At 47.9% G+C, this 19,666-nt stretch overlaps 1 protein-coding gene across 8 annotated transcripts in view; it reads right to left on the bottom strand.

The window, feature by feature from the left end:
* LOC133132607 (transcription factor COE1-A) overlaps positions 1–19,666 on the bottom strand; it is a 156,223-nt gene that overhangs the window by 39,159 nt on the left and 97,398 nt on the right. For all 8 annotated transcript variants that reach the window (XM_061248128.1, XM_061248132.1, XM_061248131.1 and 5 more), the window contains 3 exons: positions 17,286–17,427; positions 8,774–8,904; positions 4,351–4,477 (listed from right to left, as the gene is read on the bottom strand). In XM_061248128.1, coding sequence (XP_061104112.1) covers positions 4,351–4,477; positions 8,774–8,904; positions 17,286–17,427 — 400 coding nt within the window. The remainder of the gene's footprint in view (positions 1–4,350; positions 4,478–8,773; positions 8,905–17,285; positions 17,428–19,666) is intronic.

The following is a 19,666-nucleotide window of genomic DNA, read 5'->3' as shown; positions in this document are numbered from 1 at the left end:
TGCTGCCGACGATAACTCTAATTGTGTTGGGGGGGGCGAGGGGGGGTTGGGGGGGTGCTGTCTGCATCCAAGGAGAGGCCAGGAGACAGGAGGAGTGCCACCATCTGTAGGAGCAAGACTGCCCAAAAATAAATACATAAATTAATAAATAAAGAAGTCATTTTTGTGCTTGGTTACTTCCCCAGCTTATTTAGCCGCGGTGTCTCTGTACCTGACATGACAGAGATGGGGGCGGGGGGGGGGGGGGGGGGGATTCAGTGGTGGTGTCACCCAAGAGGGGGTCATAGCAAAGTGGTAAACACACAGGGCAAGGCTGAACACCCCAAATACTGAAGGGTAGTTTCAGAAAAACTAAAATGGCTGCTGGAAAGCACACAAAGAAACAAAAACACCTTCGGAAAAGAAATCTGCAGAAACTGAATTACGGTTCTGCTATGATCCTCCATGTGGGAGATGGTAATTCCATACGTGTTCACCGCTAACGTCCAGCCACTGCTTACACTGCAGCACTGGCCCCTGTGGCTCCATCGCTAAACCCCCCCTCTTATCAAAGGAAAAGGTGAGAGAACATTCAAACCCCAAATATCTCCTCTTAAAACCCAGGCGGAAAGACTAGGGCCCTAATTGCCAACACAATCACAAAAACCGCCTAAAAAGGTACAAATGTTTGTCGCTGGGGCAGTACCCTATAGGTACATAAAATTGTACACTTAGCCAGCAATATATAATACATTTGTACCGAAATTATAGTCATTTGTACCCAAAGAGAATATTACTGTACTTTCAGGGTACATTTACGAAATGTTGATCGAAACCGCAAATATTTTGCTATTGGACCCATTCTCCTCATCAAAATGATTTAAACACCTGTCCACTCTCCCTCATTCTAGTTTTGGTTTGATACACTTATAAACAAGTCGGGGCCGGTTGCCCGTTGGTGGTTTGAGGTGAATTGTTGCGTTGGAGGCGTTGCACAGGTAGTGCGTGACATAGCCGCTCCTCCATCTAAAGTGGCTCTCGCCGTAGTGGTTTAATCTGTTTTTCCGTTCCACCATTTCCTCCTCGCCATAGCAGCCGTTGATTGGCGGTGCCAGAGCCCCACCCTCCCTGTGCCAGTGTAGTTTTAATGCCAGATGCCACCGCCTCCTGCCAGTCGGACAGATTAGTACCTGCTGGCAACTGGACCCGTCGATAAGCCAACTGGAGTGAGGAGAGGGGGAGAAAGAAGTAGGAAGGGTGATGGAGAGGAAGGGGTAGGTGGAGCCAGCGGCTTGAGGTGGGACTAACACCACTCCCAAACAGCGGCCATGTCTGAGCTAATGTGTGCGGAACAGGGAAGCACCTCCAACTGTCTCCTGCTTGAGGGGCCAGGGCCCTCCCCTGGCCTGCACCCCCCAAAGAAGGTGCGATCGACAAACAAGATAAACTTGCTGGTTCTACCGGCTCTGACAAGAGACACCTGGAGAAATCACATCCCCTAAAAGTTATAGGTTAGTCCACACCAAGAACGATAACTACAACGAAAACTATAAACTGAAGTAGATGTTGGAGTCCACACCACAACTATACCAACAACGACAGTGACTAACGATATTGCTGGGATCACTTTCAGAGCGATTCTTTCCATGATGAAACTTCCATGACCACTTTTTTCACGCGATTTTCAACGATAAAACGCTGGCAGCCAATCAAATCCATCCGAATTTACAGGGCGTCACATGCAAAACGGCAGATGTCATCACCGGCTATTTACACAAAGTTGCTCTTCGGCAGTGTCAATGCTCACATCATTATTGTTACGGTTATAGTTCTTAATACACATTTATTACATCGACATCACATGACACGGAGCCTGTGATGTCATCGCTATGCAGAACAAAGAGCATGATTACCGCCGATAAACGGCACCAAGATGTGCTCTCCAAGCCAAACTAAACCACTTAACTCTCTGAACAAACTAAGCTGCCTTCACAAAACAACAGAACGTTCTCACTTTCCCTGTTCTGGGTCACGGCCTGCTGTGAGTCTGTCCCCTTTAATACTGTTTATAACCAAGGGGAAAAATGAGCCATGAGTCCTAAACATTTTAAAACCATGTATGGCGTCACCCCCACTGTAACTAATAGAAAACAGTATGGAGAAAAAGACACTGTGAACAAAGAGCTGACACTGAAACCCCTCACAATATCACCACAGACAAAACAAACAAAAGAAATACAGAGTATATATAGAAATGGTAAAATAATATCGGAAGAAAAAAGGCCCTTAAGCCCCTGGTTCTTCTTACAAATGAAATGGGGAAATAATATCTGCTCTGACCACAGATACTGTAGTTTGTTGGCTCTACACTAAAAAGAAAGGAAGGGAAATGGAAAAAGAAAATATTTTCTCACAGTGTATTCCAGTACAGTGTATGGTGTGCATCCATGGGGTTCCATGATGCAGAACTAAACTTATTACACATCTGATGCTCTTTCTCAGCCATCCTGCACCGACTATCTGACTGAGGTCAACCGTTGTCTTTGGCATGTTCCGTGTGTGTGTGTGTGTTGTATGTGCAGTCATGTCCTAGTGTCTGTGTGCATGTTTATGAATGCATATGTTTGTATAAGTCGGGACATGTACGTGCGATTACATGTACATGCATGAACTCGGATTCATGTTTGCAAATGGTTTCAGCGTGAGAGCCAATAAAGCTTGGATCATATTCTCTGTTTAATGACAACACTTTTACGAGGGTCCGTCGTCACAACATCCCAGGGGAGGTCACAGAACGCATTCTAATCTGAGATCTGAGGCGTGATTGAGTCCGTGTCGTGGTCAGTCTTGTGCCCTGTTCTGGATGGATCCACATGCACAGTGTACATCCCTGCTGAAAAAACTGCCCGCTGCAACAGCTCAAGATACACTTTGAAACAGCTGGTAACTGGTTGACTGGTTCAGACCAGCTCCCAGCTTCACATGGTTTAGAGGGTTGACCAGTTCAGACCAGCTCCCAGCTTCACATGGTTTAGAGGGTTGACCAGTTCAGACCAGCTCCCAGCTTCACATGGTTTAGAGGGTTGACCAGTTCAGACCAGCTCCCAGCTTCACATGGTTTAGAGGGTTGACCAGTTCAGACCAGCTCCATACTCAACATGGGTTGACCAGCACAAGCTAGGCTTTGAAACAGCAGGTAGCTGGTCATTTAAAGCTGCTCATAGCTGGATTATACACCAGAGATGGACAGCATTCTCACTCTGGACAGCATTCCTTGTGTTCAGAAGCTCCCATTTGAAAAACACAAAACAGCCCTCCAGTACCTCATTCAACCACTCCCTCTTTCCTCTGTAAGACAGATCAATTCTACATGCCCGTTCTCTCCATGCAATCTGGCATGTTGCTTATTTGTAAGATTCTGGTCAATTCTATATGCCCCTGTTCTCTGGGCACTATGGTATATTGTTTCTCTGTAAAACAGATTAAATATGTACGTCGCTTGTGTAATATGGTACATTGCTTCTCTAAAACAGATCAGTACTGAATGCTCTTCTCATAAGAGTGCAGGGGCTGAGGAAACAGGAGGAATTCCACATCTGTAACGCATTCACCTGACAATCATAAACATCTTTAACGCATCCACCTGAAAATCATAAACAGCCAGCAAGTGACTCGGTGTTTATCCATCGGCGTGATGGACGGTTCGCGTTTGCGGATTTCAGCGTACAATTATTCGGTGACAACGCGAATGCAACAGGTTCACTTTTCCTCCAGGATTATCTAGGCTGTAATTGTTTTCTGTTGCATATTGATCTACGCCCTGCTGTAAAACCCACCTATGCCAGCTTGACCAGCTTTACAAAAGTCCCTGCCTGTGATTCACCTACGTCATACGATCAAAATTAAGGGAATTAACTCTGGATATCAGCAGAGGTGGAAAGTCCAGGGGTCAGAAAGTATTGCCACGTATGCCAAGTCCTGCCTTGTGTTTCTTCCACCCATGAACTCAGCCAGCTGATTTCACTCATTAGGCCTACCTCCTGGCTGAAGAACTGTGCCAATTACAGCAGCAAATCCAGGTGGTTGGAACCAGAAACTGGGACTGAGACGTTTACTTTCTGAACCTAGAAATCACCAGTGTGTGGATGACTATGGTACTTACCTGTATAGATCTAGACATCTGGCATGTCAAATGGCAGTGTGTGAATGTGAGTAAGGCTTAGGAAGACTATACTCTCAGAAATAAAGGTAAAAAATATACCTCCACTGTCACTTTGTTTCTGAGAGTGAACAGTACTCACCTATGTAGATGAAGACACCGGGCGTGTATTAATGTGAGCGAGGAAGGGTGAGGAAGACTCTGGTACTCACCCGTGTAAATGAAGCGACCAGGCGTGCCTTTACAGAACTGCTTGGACTTGTAGGACAGAGTGACCTCCACCACGCCGGGGATGTGTCGGGGCGGAGTCTGCACTCTGATAGCGTGAGGGGTGATGAGCTGTTTCGGGGAGGGGAGGGTGGGGGGGGGGAGAAAATGAGAGAACAGTTGTTACTCCTGATGTGCTGGACATTATTCAAGAAGCAAGAGGTGATACAATGGCTTTCAGCACACAGCTAGAGAAAGAAGGTCAGAATAAATATCAGCAGCCCATGGACTGCAAGTGTGCATCTGTGGAGTAGAACAGTGCAGAAGGGGAGGGGAAGGTGGACAGCCTTGAACTTGCTTTTTGGCTTTTTGGAAGATGTTGTAGATGTTGTAGACATTGAAACATCAGTCTCCAATTGAAACAGTGTCTATAGCTCAGTTTACTCCAGCACTGTGAAATGTCAACTAGGGAGGAGACCTGGCTTGAGATCTGTTTTGCATTCAAATACTTTTCTCCATTTGATTAAGTTGCCTGGAGTATTGGAACAAATGAGATGATCCCAAAAAGTATAAACCCCACCCTTCTTCTCCTCCTTGCAGGCTCAAATGCACCAGGCAAGAATAAAAGGACACAGAAGTTTTTGAATCCAAAGAAAATACTAGTTGAACCCAGGTCTGATAAGGAGTCCTTGGCTATAGTCTGATTATCCTGGCCGGTGAGGACCAAGTTAGTCCTCTTTTTTTAACTGAATGGAGCACATTGGGCTTCCCCCTTTTTGGGTGTGGGGGTGTCACCGATGTAACACCGTGGCCCCGGGTTCGACAGCAGAGGCTCTGTGCAGAGGGGCAGAGCCCAGAGCTTTCCAGACGTGGGACGGAGATGCAGCTATGGAGAAAACTCCCCTGCTCCCCTGTCAGTCACCGAGAACCCCCCTCCCTAAGCCACTCTCCAGCACCATAAACAAACACTTCACATCAAAATGGCCGCCAGCCACTTTCTCAAGGGGGCCAAAAATAAACAGTCAGGCTGAAAGGAGGCCAGAGAGCAAACTGTTTCACCGTTAGGAACACACTCGGGCTAAAGCTCAACAACCCTGTTAACAGTTTGAGGGCATCTCAGCCTTGATTTCCAAGCTGACTCCATTTGTATGAGAGTAAAAACATTATTACTGGATGGTTCTTGAGTTATGGGAAAGCAAAAAACTGATCCAATTGTTTGAAGGTAAAAGAATGATTCAATCATAACGCTCAATTCCAACAGTCAAATAAAAAGCCTAGAATGCCCCAGGCTCCTTGAGAGTGAACAGGGAGTGATGTGAAACATATTCTCCACTTGGGTACACACCCCAAATCGGACAAACCTCCCCCCTATCCCACCCCCCAGGTCTCAGTATGGCCATGTGGAACCCCCACTCTCTCCACCCCCTCTCCAAACTTTATTTTTACTCGAGGCCCCCCAGTATTTCGGGGGACTCTGAAGTCCAGGGCGAGGAGAAGTGGAGCCTCCAGCCTTCTGAAACAAACTCCAGGAGTAAGCGTCTGTAAATAGGGCCACTTTGGACAAATGCGCCCCTGGAGGAATAATTAGGCTCCGATAGGGATCCCACTCCCGCCCCCCCATTTCACATTAATCCATTACCTCCTGACCTTGAACTGTTTTACAAATGATGTTGATTCAGGGAGGGAAAAAAACAAATGGCAAAAATACCAGATGTTTCTCAAACTAATGTAAAATAATAACCCTGGCAATTATTCGAATTAGCCGTTACATACAAACAATGAAATGATGCGGCCAGAAAAAAAACACAAAACACACACACACACACACACACACACAAAACATAATGTTAACCATGTGTGCAGTCACGCTGTATCTGCTTGCCGTGCCAACATGGTGTGTAATTGACAACAAAAATAAACTGCTTAAATTATTATTTTAGAGTACTTCATCATGTTTTTTTTTTTGGGGCGGGGGGCCCGTAGAGATCGGATCGGTCCATTAGAATGGCAGGATAGATGATGTCAAAGCCCCCCTTTCCCCCATTTTTTTGTTTTTACATTATTACCCCATTGCAGTAGGGAGGGGAAGAGAACGAGGCTTGAGCTGAAAGAGTGAAAGGCTGAACGAGTGAAAGAGGAGAAAGACTGGGTTTCTGAGGAATATCGGCCCTGAAATCTCAGCGTTTGCCCCATGGGCCCTGCAGCTGGGCAGAGGGTAGATATGATGGCTGGGTGGCCCCTGTGCTGGGGGGGAGGGTCAGGGGTCACAGGAACAGCTACGGGGTGTTGCAAGGGGGAGGCATGGCCTCGCGAAATTGGTCCAAGATGTGGATCTACCTCAGCCCCAACAAAGAGTTACTGCATGATGAATATTAGGCAAAGGCATATAATACTGCATCTCAATATGTCTGTGTGTTTCTGTCTGTGCTACTGTGTGTGTGTGTGTGTGTGTGTGTGTGTGTGCTTCTGTCTGTGCTACTGTGTGTGTGTGTGTGTGTGTGTGTGTGTGCGTGCGTGTGAGTGTGTGTGTGTGTGTGTGTGTGTGTGAGTGTGTGTGTGTGTGAGTGCGTGAGTGTGTGAGTGTGTGTGTGTGTGTGTGTGTGAGTGTGTGTGTGTGTGTGTGTGTGTGTGCGTGTATGCATGTGTGTGTGTGTATGCATGTGTGTGTGTGTGTGTATGCATGTGCGTGTGTGTGTGTGTACTGCATTAACTTCCCAGTTGGACACCAGGCATCTCCGCCGACCTTATTTCCCCCCCGCCATATCAACACGGCGTGAAAAACAGGAAATGAACAGGCCTGTTCCGCTAAACGATTGGCCGCTGAGACGGAACGCGGAGCTACGAAGCGAGGGAGGCGACAGCCGCGTCTCCCTCCGCCAAAACGCCCGCCCGTTTGGAAGCGGGGTTGGCTACGCTTCCCGGGCCTAAACTGTCTCTTACCGCACGGTGCGCCAGGCCCACGCGCCTCCCAAACTGCTCCCTTCACCCCTCCGCCAAAACAAACCCAGCGTGACAAACGAGCGGCTTTTTATAGACCCGCACCTTTAATGCCGGAGCGTTTGAATTGATCACTAACCCAGTTTCCCAAGGAGATAAAAACACCCGCGCTAAGCAGGAGAAAATGGTGGAGGCTGGCAGATGCAGAGAAGGCAAGTCTGGATCGCACCTTGTAAGGAAAAAAGTACCGAATGCTACGAAAAGCACTTACCCCTTATCTGCCTGCTCAGTACTCCTGTGAAGTAGCTAGAGTGTTGAACGGCAATCCTGTGATCACGATACACCTTGTTATTCAGTGGTAATGAAAGTGCATTGTTTAAAAAACAGGCTATCCTCAAACCGGGTCCTGGAATCCACAGCCAGACCTAATTTTATTTTTTCCAGGTAATTAACTGAACTGCTGCTACTGATTGGCCAGGCTGTCTTCACACCTGGTGAGAAGGTAAAGAGAGGGCGGGAAACCAGCAGTTCTCGGTCCTTGAGGAACATGATTTGAGGAAGTGAGCTGTAAACTATTCCTGTGGGTTTCTCCTTCAGAACCAAAACTGAAGATGGACTAAAAGCCGGACCGTTCACCTTTAAAGTCGCGAGGCCCAGCGTTCCCTTCCACAGAGCTGGCTCGGCTGAAACCTCCATGTCAGTAACATTTGTTTTATTCTCTAAGAAGGTGACCTACTTCTGGGTGGCATGTCGTCCCGTGAAAGTCCCAAATTCCCTAAATATAATCGTAACCTTGGCAGTTCTGACCGTATCCAGGAATCCCTCAGGGTGACAGGCAGCTGACCGTGGCAATGAGGGGAGGATTTCATCGGGTCTGGTTGCCCAGGGCTTATTGTGTGCTGGTCAGGGCCCTGTGGTCTGCCTGAGGGCCTGACGGTGCAGCTCGGCTGGTGGACCGAAAAGAAGCGGCAACTGGCAGCCTCCAGTCCCGAGGACATACAGCACATGCCTGAATGGGCTCTCCCAGACGCAAAGGCCATTACAGCGATGAGACAGGCCTACGACTGGCCACTCAGAATGGCAAAAAAGAGAGGGTGAACATGCCGTTATGGCTCGTAAAAAGACAATGCGGGTGAATAACCGCCATTTTGGCCAGTGAAGGCAAATCGCCGCCATTACGGCTCAAATGGACAGCGAGGGTGAATCGCCGCCATTCCGGCTCTAACATGGACAGTTAGGGGGAATCACTGCCATTACGGATCTAACATGGACTGTAAGAGTGAATCACCGCCATTATGGCGCTAACATGGACCGTTAATGTGAATCACTGCCATTCCGAAGCTAACATGGACAGTGAGGGAGAATCACCGCCATTACGGCTCTAACATGGACAGTGAGGGAGAATCAACGCCATTACGGCTCTAACATGGACAGTGAGGGAGAATCAACGCCATTACGGCTCCGACAAAGGCTTCGAGGGAGGAGACCAACCTCGCTCCACACCAGCATGGTGCCGAAGATGACCTGCAGTCCATCGAAGAAGTTGTCCCCGATGATGATGACGGTGGCGCCCCCTGTTGTCCATCCTTCGCTGGGGCTGATGGCTTTGATGCAGGGGGCAGCTGCTTCCAGGAACAGGGGGAGAGGGGGAGGGGGAGAGAGAGAGAGAGAGAGAGAGAGAGGGAGAGGGAGAGAGAGAGCGTCAATTCAGCCCGCTTTCATCACGATCACACAACATTACCCACAATCTTTCCCTCTCAATTCTGAGTGCCAAGCAGAGAGGCGGTGGGTAGCGTTTTTTTAGCCCTTAAGCGTGACTTGGCACCAGCCTGAATGCCCGGAATCATCTACAGTGTCTATTGATTTCATTACATACAGACAGGTTTTTTTTTTTCCTCGAGAGAAAGAGAGAGAGAGAGAAAAAAAACTAGCTTTTCTTTTGTTTTTCACGAATCTCGAAGGACCGAAACATGGATGCGCCGCGGAACAGCCAGCTCATTAACGTTGGACACAGTTTCTCCTCCTCAACACTTCCCTCCCACGGGAGCGATGGGGAAGGAGCGAAGACCATCTTTCACTGACAGTTACTTTATACGTGATGCGCGGTAACTATTCCACCACCTCTTTCCTCCACTCCGCAGTTAGAGATGAAAAGTACTTACGGGGACTACACTATCACAACGGATGTCGGGGAAAAACTGCTTCTACTGGTTTTATGCTAGACTATCTGCACATTAGGTGAGAAAACAGATAGTTATCCGAGACGCGTTGGTAACGCGTTCACTGTTTTAGTACTGGGGGAGAAAAAGGGCATATGCTTGAAGAGACACTGACCTAAATCAAATCAACATTTGTCCTGAACTCAAACAAATAAATGCAAGGGATACATTTTTATTTTTTAGTTTCAGTTAAAAAAAAAACCTCAATAAACTTGCCAAATTGTGTCATCATGGAAATGCACACACACCCACTTGCACGCAAATATTGTTAATCATAGTTAAGGACAAACAAATGTTGATTAAATCCAGACCGCTATCGCAAGAAATGCATTTTTATGTACATTACATGGAACACTGATTAAACAGACACAGGCACAGAGACAGTAAAAAAACACACGCAACATCAACTCTGAGGGAGTACATTTTACCCTGACAGTGTGAACTTGTATCTCTTGTGGACTTAATAAACACCGGTGATGTTTCATTAAGCTGACATTTACGTTTACATTCCAGAGTTATGCCTTGTGCACTCACCAAACCGAGCGTTACAGGGGGAAAAGACTGTGGGTCTAAGTTACGGGCAAATGTTGGTGAGATGAATCTGATGGACTGCCCGAGGGAGACATGGCACAGGACCTACCCCAACGCTGTATGCCCCTCAGAGGCTTATGGGACCACCGTGTCACACGAGACACACACACTAGCATTCATTATTGTGTAAATATTTTAGTAAGAGTACTGTACGTATGACTTTGATGTGCATTGTATTTTCTTCCGTAGAAAATCCTCTGTGCTAGTATATACCTGCATATGCACACATTCAAATGCATCATTCGTTCTTCCCAGGAGGAGCACTTAATACGGAAATGCACAGAGGAATAAACACAATGAATATTAACGTGATTAACAGCACAGCTGTAAGTGGGGTATGACCGTGTAAATATTATCTAAAAACACATTTGCATGGAAACATTTGTCATCCAATACTGCGACTAGCAAATGTTATTTATGGTAAACTTTGGTTCACTAACAGCAAGAGTGTGATGGGGGGGGGGGGGGTTAATTTGCCTGAAACAAAAGTCCTCTGATTTGATTAATAATTAAAGAAAAAAAAAAAAACCCAGGAATGTCAGATAATAATGGTGCAGTGGGTAGCACTGCCGCCTCACAGCAAGGAGGTCCTGGGCTCGAATCCCCGTCGGCCGGGGCCTCTCTGTGCGGAGTTTGCATGTTCTCCCCGTGTTTGCGTGGGTTTCCTCCGGGTACTCCGGTTTCCTCCCACAGTCCAAAGACATGCACGTTAGGCTGATTGGAGAGTCTAAATTGCCCATAGGTATGAGTGTGTGAGTGAATGGTGTGTGTGCCCTGCGATGGACTGGCGACCTGTCCAGGGTGTATTCCTGCCTTTCGCCCAATGTATGCTGGGATAGGCTCCAGCCCCCCTGCGACCCTATTCAGGATAAGCGGGTTAAGATAATGGATGGATGGATGGATGTCAGATAATAACAGGAAAGATCACTCAGAAATCACATCCTTTCACAATAAAAGTCCTTGTCCTCAGGGCCAGCAATCGCATTGCTTCACAATAAAAGTCCCAAATGACAGCGTTCATATAGCTTCACAATAAAAGCCCCTGTCCTGGGGGCCGGCGGCATGCTGGGAATGTTAATTTGCGTGATTATACACACACTTTTATTAAATATTACTCTGCCCCCCCCTGCGCGCCCCGGTTGTTTTACGAGAGCAGTGTAAATGTCAGAGTCTCTCGCTCAGCGGACGGGCGGTCCCCGGTCTTTACAGGAGTCGATCAAAGGCCACGCGCCCCGGGAATAGCAGGGAAAATAAAAAATGAAAAACCCAGCCCCACGGCGGCGCAGCCATAAAAAAGCCCGGCGCTTTAATTGCTTTAAATTTCATTCCGGGATGCTGAACTTTGGCTCCGGATTCCGACGGCGTCTCTGCACAGCTCTGTCTGCGCGCTAATTACTGGAATTCCAATTAGCTCTGGGTTTTCTAAAAAGAAAAATAATAAAAGCTAAGAAGAAGATGAAGAGGAAAAAAAAGGGGCCTGACAACAGGACGAGTCTGCAGTGTCACGCAAGATGGCGGAGGCTCGTCCTTACACTGCGTAGCGCAAGAGTTACTGCACCTGCAGCGCTTCAGGACACGTCCAGCTGTACTTTACCTTTACCGTTTACAGGGGCGGTATGGGCGCTGGGCAACTTTTCTTATATTAAATAAATGAAATATAATTAAATTTTTATTACTCTACTTTAGGTTGTATTTGTCTAATCGGACATTTTGTCTAAATATCTGAAACAAATCAATGAGAGAAATATTCAATAATAGAGGAAATCATGGCAGAGGCATTTTCACAGCACTGTATGTAAAATTGTAAATAGTATATAACTCAGGTATACACTCAAGATCCTAAATGCCTGTAACATGACGCACTTTAGCACTTGTGAAACCATAGATAGCCATAACTCACAGTAACAGTACAAGAACAAGAAGCTAAAGTCCTCCAATACGCTGTAAATAGCTCCGTTGCTCTGTCCTGACACAGATAAGTCTGATATTTGTGGGTTTAAGAGCTGTGAACAGGGGCCTCCTAGGGTGGAGAGACAAAGCCCAGCCAGAGCGGGGACGCCTCCACTACCTCTTCCATTCACAGCGATGCTTCGGGATGACTTCATAACAATAACACTGATAGTTTTTAATAAACAGCTCCTCCGCAGAAGCGGGAGTTATGTCTCCAACGCGCGCTCCCTACCACGGGGGCTCCTCTGATCGGAAACACATGAGCAAGGTTAACGCGTTTACTACGGGCTGTCTGAGTTTAACGACCGCGCGGGACCGCGGACGGGGCAGGACGAGCTCTCCGAAACGCGGAGACGTCCCAGATAGAGCGTCTTAGACAAGAGGGCCATTAACGGCGTTGTGCCAACATCGATGAAGCTTATCAGCACGGGAATTGTGGAAAGGAGACAGATTTCTGCATCAGTTATAAACTGGAACACTGGTGCGCAATGTCATGCCATTTTACCGCTGTGTAAGGTGCAGTGTTCTGTATTCGCATATTCTACGCCGATTCCATAGTTTCCTTCAGAAAAAAAACTAAAAAGTAATGAAAGATAGTACAAATTTAATCTTTACTACTTCTGTACATAGAAAAGTACAAGTAGGAGTGGGTACGGATTGTGAGAGTGCATTTTATGCACAGGTAAAAAACCTCCTTTATCGACTAAGCCGTTCTCCCGGATGTCCCCAGGAATAAATGGGCTCGCTCAAATGAAGGCTTTCTCACAGTGATTCTGCAGTTTCACTCTGTATGTTAAAAGCAATTTCAAAACTTAAGTAGTTGTACTTTTTTTTAGACAGTAATCATGATAATGGAAGAGACAGCACCACATGTCTACACGTCATCAAGGGCACAGAGCCCTACAAAGCACTGATCTAACAGAGAGAGAGAGAGAGAGAGAGAGAGAGAGAGAGAGAGAGAGAGAGAGAGAGAAATTGGGAGAAAGAGAGAGGGAGAGAGAAAGAGAGAGGGAAAGAGAAAGAGAGAGGGAAAGAGGGAGGGAAAGAGGGAGAGAGAAAGAGAGAGGGAAAGAGGGAGAGGGAAAGAGGGAGGGAAAGAGGGAGAGAGAAAGAGAGAGGGAAAGAGGGATTTGACTGCAGTGGAGCAGCTCCAGCTCTGAACGGGGAACCAGCAGGTTGCAGGATCAGATCAGGCTGAGAGGCTGTATTATATTATAACTATTATATACTATATTATATATATATACTATATTGTGAGATGGATGGTATTGCCACCTCAAGCAAGGCAGACCATCAATAAGCCTGGAAATCCCTGAAACCTGAGCCTGCCCCACGACCAGACCTTCCACCCCCACAATAACCCCACTATCCTCCCCATACCTGGCCAAACACAGGTATGCGTTTTCATTCGTTAGGGTCTTGGATAACAAATACACGTTGAAATGAAAATATTTTCTGTTTTATTTTTATTCTGTGTAGGTTTTCCGCATAGTATTCCATGCAGTATATGAGCGTTAAAATTAAGACCAGAGATCAAAGTCCCCTACAGGGACCGTCTTACACTATCAGAAATAAAGGCACAAAAAGTGCCTAAAAACTGTCGCTGGGACAGTATTACCCTGGTACATAAAATTGTAGCCAGCGATAAATAATTTGCTTGCACCATTTTTGCTTGGAAAATGTTACTCATTTGTACCCAAAGAGAACATTACTGCACTTTCAGGGTACATTCGGGGAATCGATCCGAACAAAACTGTCCCTGCAATGTCCCTCCTGAAAGTGTAGGAGGGTATGCACCATTCTGCTTCCATTTTCCGCAGTGTGGCTTCTGCCCCAGAATCATCACCAGAAGTATACGGGGTAGGTGGGAAATCAGTGAGTTCAGTCTTTAAAAAAGCCCTCAGCCATGTAACTGGGCTCCAGGGAGCCAGGGAAGATTGCTTCTCGATGGTGGTAGTAGCTTACTTACGTTTTATTACAAAACAACGCAAGTGCTGCCTCTTTCTGTGCCAACACGTTTTTGCAATTTATTTTGGCGAGGGCTTTTACAACAAGCCAAGTTGTTTTACATGGGCAAAGGCAAAGTAAGCCGAGTTTTACAGTACATTATTTGTTGAGGGCAAATATTGATTGGAAACAGCAGGCCTTGCTTTGTCATGCAGACTGCTAATACCTTCCCCTGAGTGAATTTCATTTGTTTTGCATTTGCTTTGTCACAAAATAGTGCTTCGGTGAAAGCTGATCAAAGCTGAACATGACTTCCAATCCAAGATGTACGTTCAAAGGTTGACCAAAACAAAACTGTGAAACATTCATCCTGTTACAGTAAGCTGCATGCACCTTTCACCCTGACCTGCTTTAGATTACCAGGGAAGACTCAACACAGCACAACTTTTAGAAGATAAGTAAAACAAAATAATCTTCTTTAATTCACAGATATTCAGAATGACAAGACTTGGTTTTCTAAAGAAGAGATGCAAACCAGGTTTGACCAAGGTTAATTAAGATGCCATTTTCCGTGTGTGTGTGCGTGTGCGTATGTGAGTGTGTGTGTGCGTGTGTGAGTGTGTGTGCGTGTGTGTGTGTGTGTGAGTGTGTGTGTGCGTGTGTGAGTGTGTGTGTGTGTGTGTGTGCGTGTGTGAGTGTGTGTGCGTGTGTGCGTGTGTGTGTGTGTGTGTGTGTGCGTGTGTGCGTGTGTGAGTGTGTGTGTGCGTGTGTGCGTGTGTGTGTGTGAGTGTGTGTGTGTGTGTGCATGTGTGTGAGTGTGTGTGTGTGTGTGCGTGTGTGTGTGTGAGTGTGTGAGTGTGTGTGCGTGTGTGTGTGTGTGCGTGTGTGAGTGTGTGTGTGTGAGTGTGTGTGCATGTGCGTGTGTGTGTGTGTGTGTGTGTATGTGAGCAGGGACAGAGGAAGTGAGTTAGCCGGCGCTCTCAGTGAGTTTGCGGGAGCAGAGTGGCAGTAATCTTGGCCTGGGCTGTGTGTTTCACGGGCGCTGAAATTGTACGTGGATTAAGCAGATGGTGCCTGGTGGATCCATCTGATAGGATTAGAGTGGGGTGGCTCCCTCCCCACCATCTGTTCCCCGTGCTGCTCAGCGCCCCGCCATGACGGGCCCCCGCTCCCACCCGCAGCCAGCACGGGCCGGACCCCCCCAAACGCTCACCCCCCCCTCCCCTCCTGGGGCCACACGGGCTCTGACTAGCCCCGGGACGCCTCTTTACACCACAACGCTCTCGGCCCAAACATTGGCCCTGGCCTTGCCAAATCCTGCCAGGCTCCTCGACCCGGGACTCCTGAAAGTGGAAACCCTTTGTCTCTCAACGAGAAGGGGGGGGAGGGGGGGGGGGGGGGTCAGATAGCTGTCATCTAACAATGAGAGTGCTGATGATGTCATCAATACTCTCGGAAATAAAGGTACAAGAAATGCATAAAAAGGTGTCGCAGGGGTGGTACCCTACACTGTACATTAAAGTGTACCCCTAGCCAGCAATAATATTATTTCATGAATTCGTACCTTTTTATTTTTTCATTTGTACCCAGAGAGAACATTTGGTCATTGAAGAATTATAATCCTTCACTGCCACTTCAGAGTGAAGATGATGTCGTCAAAATAGTTCTGACGCACAGTAACCTTGTGATAGACGCGCTGTTTGGGTCCCAACTCCCCAAGCAGACACTTATAAGTGGTATTAGTCAGCATTAGAACGTTCAGCTACAACCTACCTAGTCACACATTAGTGATGTCACACCTTAAAGGGTGAATATGACCTATCACAGGAAACGCGGTCACATGACGGTGAGTGTGGTGTTCCAGGCAGAGCTGCCCTGGTCACTCTGGGTCAGCACCCCAGCGCCTGGTCTCTCATCTCCCAGCCCCATAAATCAGGCTCTAATGAACCCCCGCCACCCCCTACAGAGGCACGGGGAAGGACCCTGACTGCCCTGGTCTTAATTAGCCGCCCAGAGGCATTATGGGAACAGGAACTGGAAGCAGATCAGCCCTGAGCTGCTCGCCTTGTAGCAGGTGACAGCACTCTGGCGTTCTCCAGCACATCCACTGGAACAGGGTGAGCAGCCAGGCCTGTTCCCTGAGCTGGCTTTGAGCGACAGATACTTTAGCGAGGGGCTTGTGCCTTAATGATGTGGGGTTTGTCTTCCTTCTGTGTATCCCCAATAGGCGAGGGCTGCTTCCAAGGGGTTCCCCAAATTTTTGAGCAGTCGGCCAGGTGAAAAAAGCCAGCTAAGGGTGTTGGTGGCAGAGAGACAAACTGTTCCACTGACATCGTTACAGAATCAATCCTTAAACATATGTGGAAAAGTCGCTGGCCAAACAGAGGTGTGCACCGGACATTTAGCTGACAGCGGGTGCTTGGTGAATTCGTCGTACTCCTCCGAACACGAGAGCTATGCGCTGTCGTCCGCGTTCCTGCGGTCTACAGGCGTAGGGGCGCGCCCCGAACGTGAGCGTCACACTCCGTATCCCAGCATTCCCCCTGTCACCCCCTCCCTGTCAGCCTCGGCGTCTCCGCGGCGACCCCGGAGCGCAGCGGCTCGGTCTCTGCCTGTCGCTCCAGCGTGGCCCGGATGAATATTACATCATTAGATAATAAAGTGTGAGAGCGAGCGCTAACAGAGACTCACGCTGTTACCGCTGCCCCTGCCTGCGTGCTGCCACAGGGAAGAGCGGTGAATTAAAGCCCTGTGTGACTCCTGTTAGCGCCCCCCCCTACAGAAAGACATCCTGACAGTTAAACATGCCGTTATCGTGAGGGCGATGGGAGGGAGGGGGGCAGCTGGGAGGTAGGAGGAGGGGGAATTGGGGGGGGGGGGGGGGGGAGTGTGTGTGGAGCCTCGCTCTATTACTGTTCAGAGAGGGTGGGGTCTGTTTGTGTATTCTGGGGTAAAGGCAAGGCTCTGTACCCTCTGAACTTTGTCAATCTTTATCCATCTCCATTTTGCCTCAGTTGAACCTCTGAGCAGACAGAAAGCCCAACAGACAGACAGATGGACAGAGAGACAGAGAGACAGACAGAAGTACACAGACAGAGAGACAGACAGAAGCACACAGACAGAGAGACAGGCAGAAGCACACAGACAGAGAGACAGAGAGACAGACAGAAGCACACAGACAGAGAGACAGAGAGACAGACAGAAGCACACAGACAGAGAGACAGAGAGACAGAGAGACAGACAGAAGCACACAGGCAGGCAGGCAGACAGACGGACAGTGAGTACAGGGGGCTTACCGTGCTCCAGGTAAGACGCCGTACCCTCGGAGGGGTCGAGCCGGCGGGCCCTCCTCCCGTGTTTGGAGTTGTTGTGCACGAACATGTTATCCGACACGGCCAGGACATGACCGTCCACGTTCACCGTGGTGGAGACCACCACCTGCAGGGGTGAGAGAGGGAGGAGGGGGGCTCAGAGAGAGGGCACGGTCAACAAATGAGACCGTCTGCGCTTCAGAAGGCTCACTCTGCAAGGCAAACTGACCACACCGCTCTCAGACCATTTCACCAGACTCTATCACACTGTTTTCTACAGGTTTCTCACAAATGCTGAGGAGATTAGTTCTGTGCTGGTCTGTGTGTGTGGGTGTGTGCATTTTTATGCGCGTCTATATGTATTCGCCTGTGTGTATATGTGTGAATTTGTGCTTGTGTGTACGTTTGTCTATGTGTTTGTATGTGCGTGTTTTGTGGTGCGTGTTTGTTCCATTTGTGTGGGTGTATGTGTGCGTGTGTGTGTGTGTGTGTGTGTGTGTTCAGCTGTGCTTCTCTATGTGCACTTTTGTGTGTGTGCCTGTCTGCACTATGTCAGCCCTCATAACCCTTGTTCAGAGTCTAACCCCCGAAAGAACATGGCCACTCTGTTCTGTGTCATTATTGGACCCTCTCCGCCATCCTGATTGTGTGCGTGTGAGTGTGTGCATGTGTGTGTGTGCGTGCGCGTGTGTGTGTGTGTGCGTGCGCGTGTGTGTGTGTGTGCGTGCGCGTGTGTGTATGCACACGCGTGTGTGTGTGTGTGTTTGATCGATAGATTGACACAGTTTGATGTAATTAAAGATGGCTTCATCAGAAGCACAGACAGATGTGCTCCAGCTCCACAGAGGATCGCTGAGTGGCCTAACTGGCCCAATCCCCCGCTGACGGGAGAGGCTCTTATTCAAATCGCTCTGAAGCTTTCAGAGGTGCCCGTCTCTAGAGAGGTAGGGCTTGACGAGACCTGACAAACACCATCTCGAGTCTCCCCAGGAGAGACGCACTCTATTCTCTCTCTCCCTCTCCTTCTCTATCTCTATCTCTGTCCCTCCCTCTCCATCTCTCTCTCCCTCTCCCTCCCCCTCCTTCCCTCTCTCTCTCTCTCTCTCTCTCTCTCTCTCTGTACAGACAGTGTAGAGGTGGCCATTGTTGAGGAGTCTGGAGAGTTTAGTGTGATTTCCTCCTCCTTGGCACTTGTCACATCAGTCTGGAGCACTGAGAGGGAGAAGGGACAGGTCTGCTTCGCTGCTCAGAGTGTGAAACACACACACACACACACACAGAGGCAAGCACGCATGCACACACACACACACACACACACAGACTCACACACACAGACACACGTAGGCAAGCATGCCCGCATGCACACACACTGACTCTCACACAACACACACACACACACACACACACACACACACACACGGAGGCAAGCACGCATGCACACAGACACACAAACACAGACTCACACACACAGACACACACAGACACACATAGGCAAGCACGCATGCACACACACTGACTCTTACACAACACACACACACACAGACTCTCTCACACACACATACATACACACACACAGACTCTCACACACACACATAGGCAAGCACGCATGCACACACACACACACAAACACAGACTCACACACACAGACACACGTAGGCAAGCATGCACGCACACACACTGACTCTTACACAACACACACACACACAGACTCTCTCTCTCACACACACACACACAGACTCTCTCACACACACATACATACACACACAGACGCTCACACACACACACATAAATGTTGCCCTCACAGCAGCAGAAGCAGCAGAAAACAGGACTAGCAGTGTGAATTCTGGCCTTTGTCACTTTCGCGTGCACCAACCCTGCCCTACTCCACTCTGATTCCTGCTCCCATTGAAACTCTTCATTAATTGTATCGCTAATTAAACTTAATCAAATTGTGGATGTCAACCGCTGTTACACGAGAATTAATATGAACAATTAGAGTCAAGGAGGATCCATTGTGACACATTGCATATTTACCACATGGAAGTACCTTTTTAGCCCATATATGTAATTATTCCTCCTGTGATTATTAACCCTTTGAAGAGTAGGTTTTTTGGAAAGTTTCTTTTTTATTTTTTTATTTTTTTCAACATTCCAAATCAGTGTTCTAGAACACTGCTTTCGATCACCAGATATGATATTATATATGATATTATATATATTACATTACATTACATTACATTATTGGCATTTGGCAGACGCTCTTATCCAGAGCGACGTACAACAAAGTGCATACCCATAACCAGGGATAAGTTCGCTGAAAAACCCTAGAGGGATTGTTACATCTGCATTAGGCATCCTCCGTAGGC

The sequence above is a fragment of the Conger conger genome, chromosome 7, assembly GCF_963514075.1.
Source record: "Conger conger chromosome 7, fConCon1.1, whole genome shotgun sequence".
NCBI classification, from domain to species: domain Eukaryota; kingdom Metazoa; phylum Chordata; class Actinopteri; order Anguilliformes; family Congridae; genus Conger; species Conger conger.
This window is presented reverse-complemented; position numbering and strand designations above follow the sequence as displayed.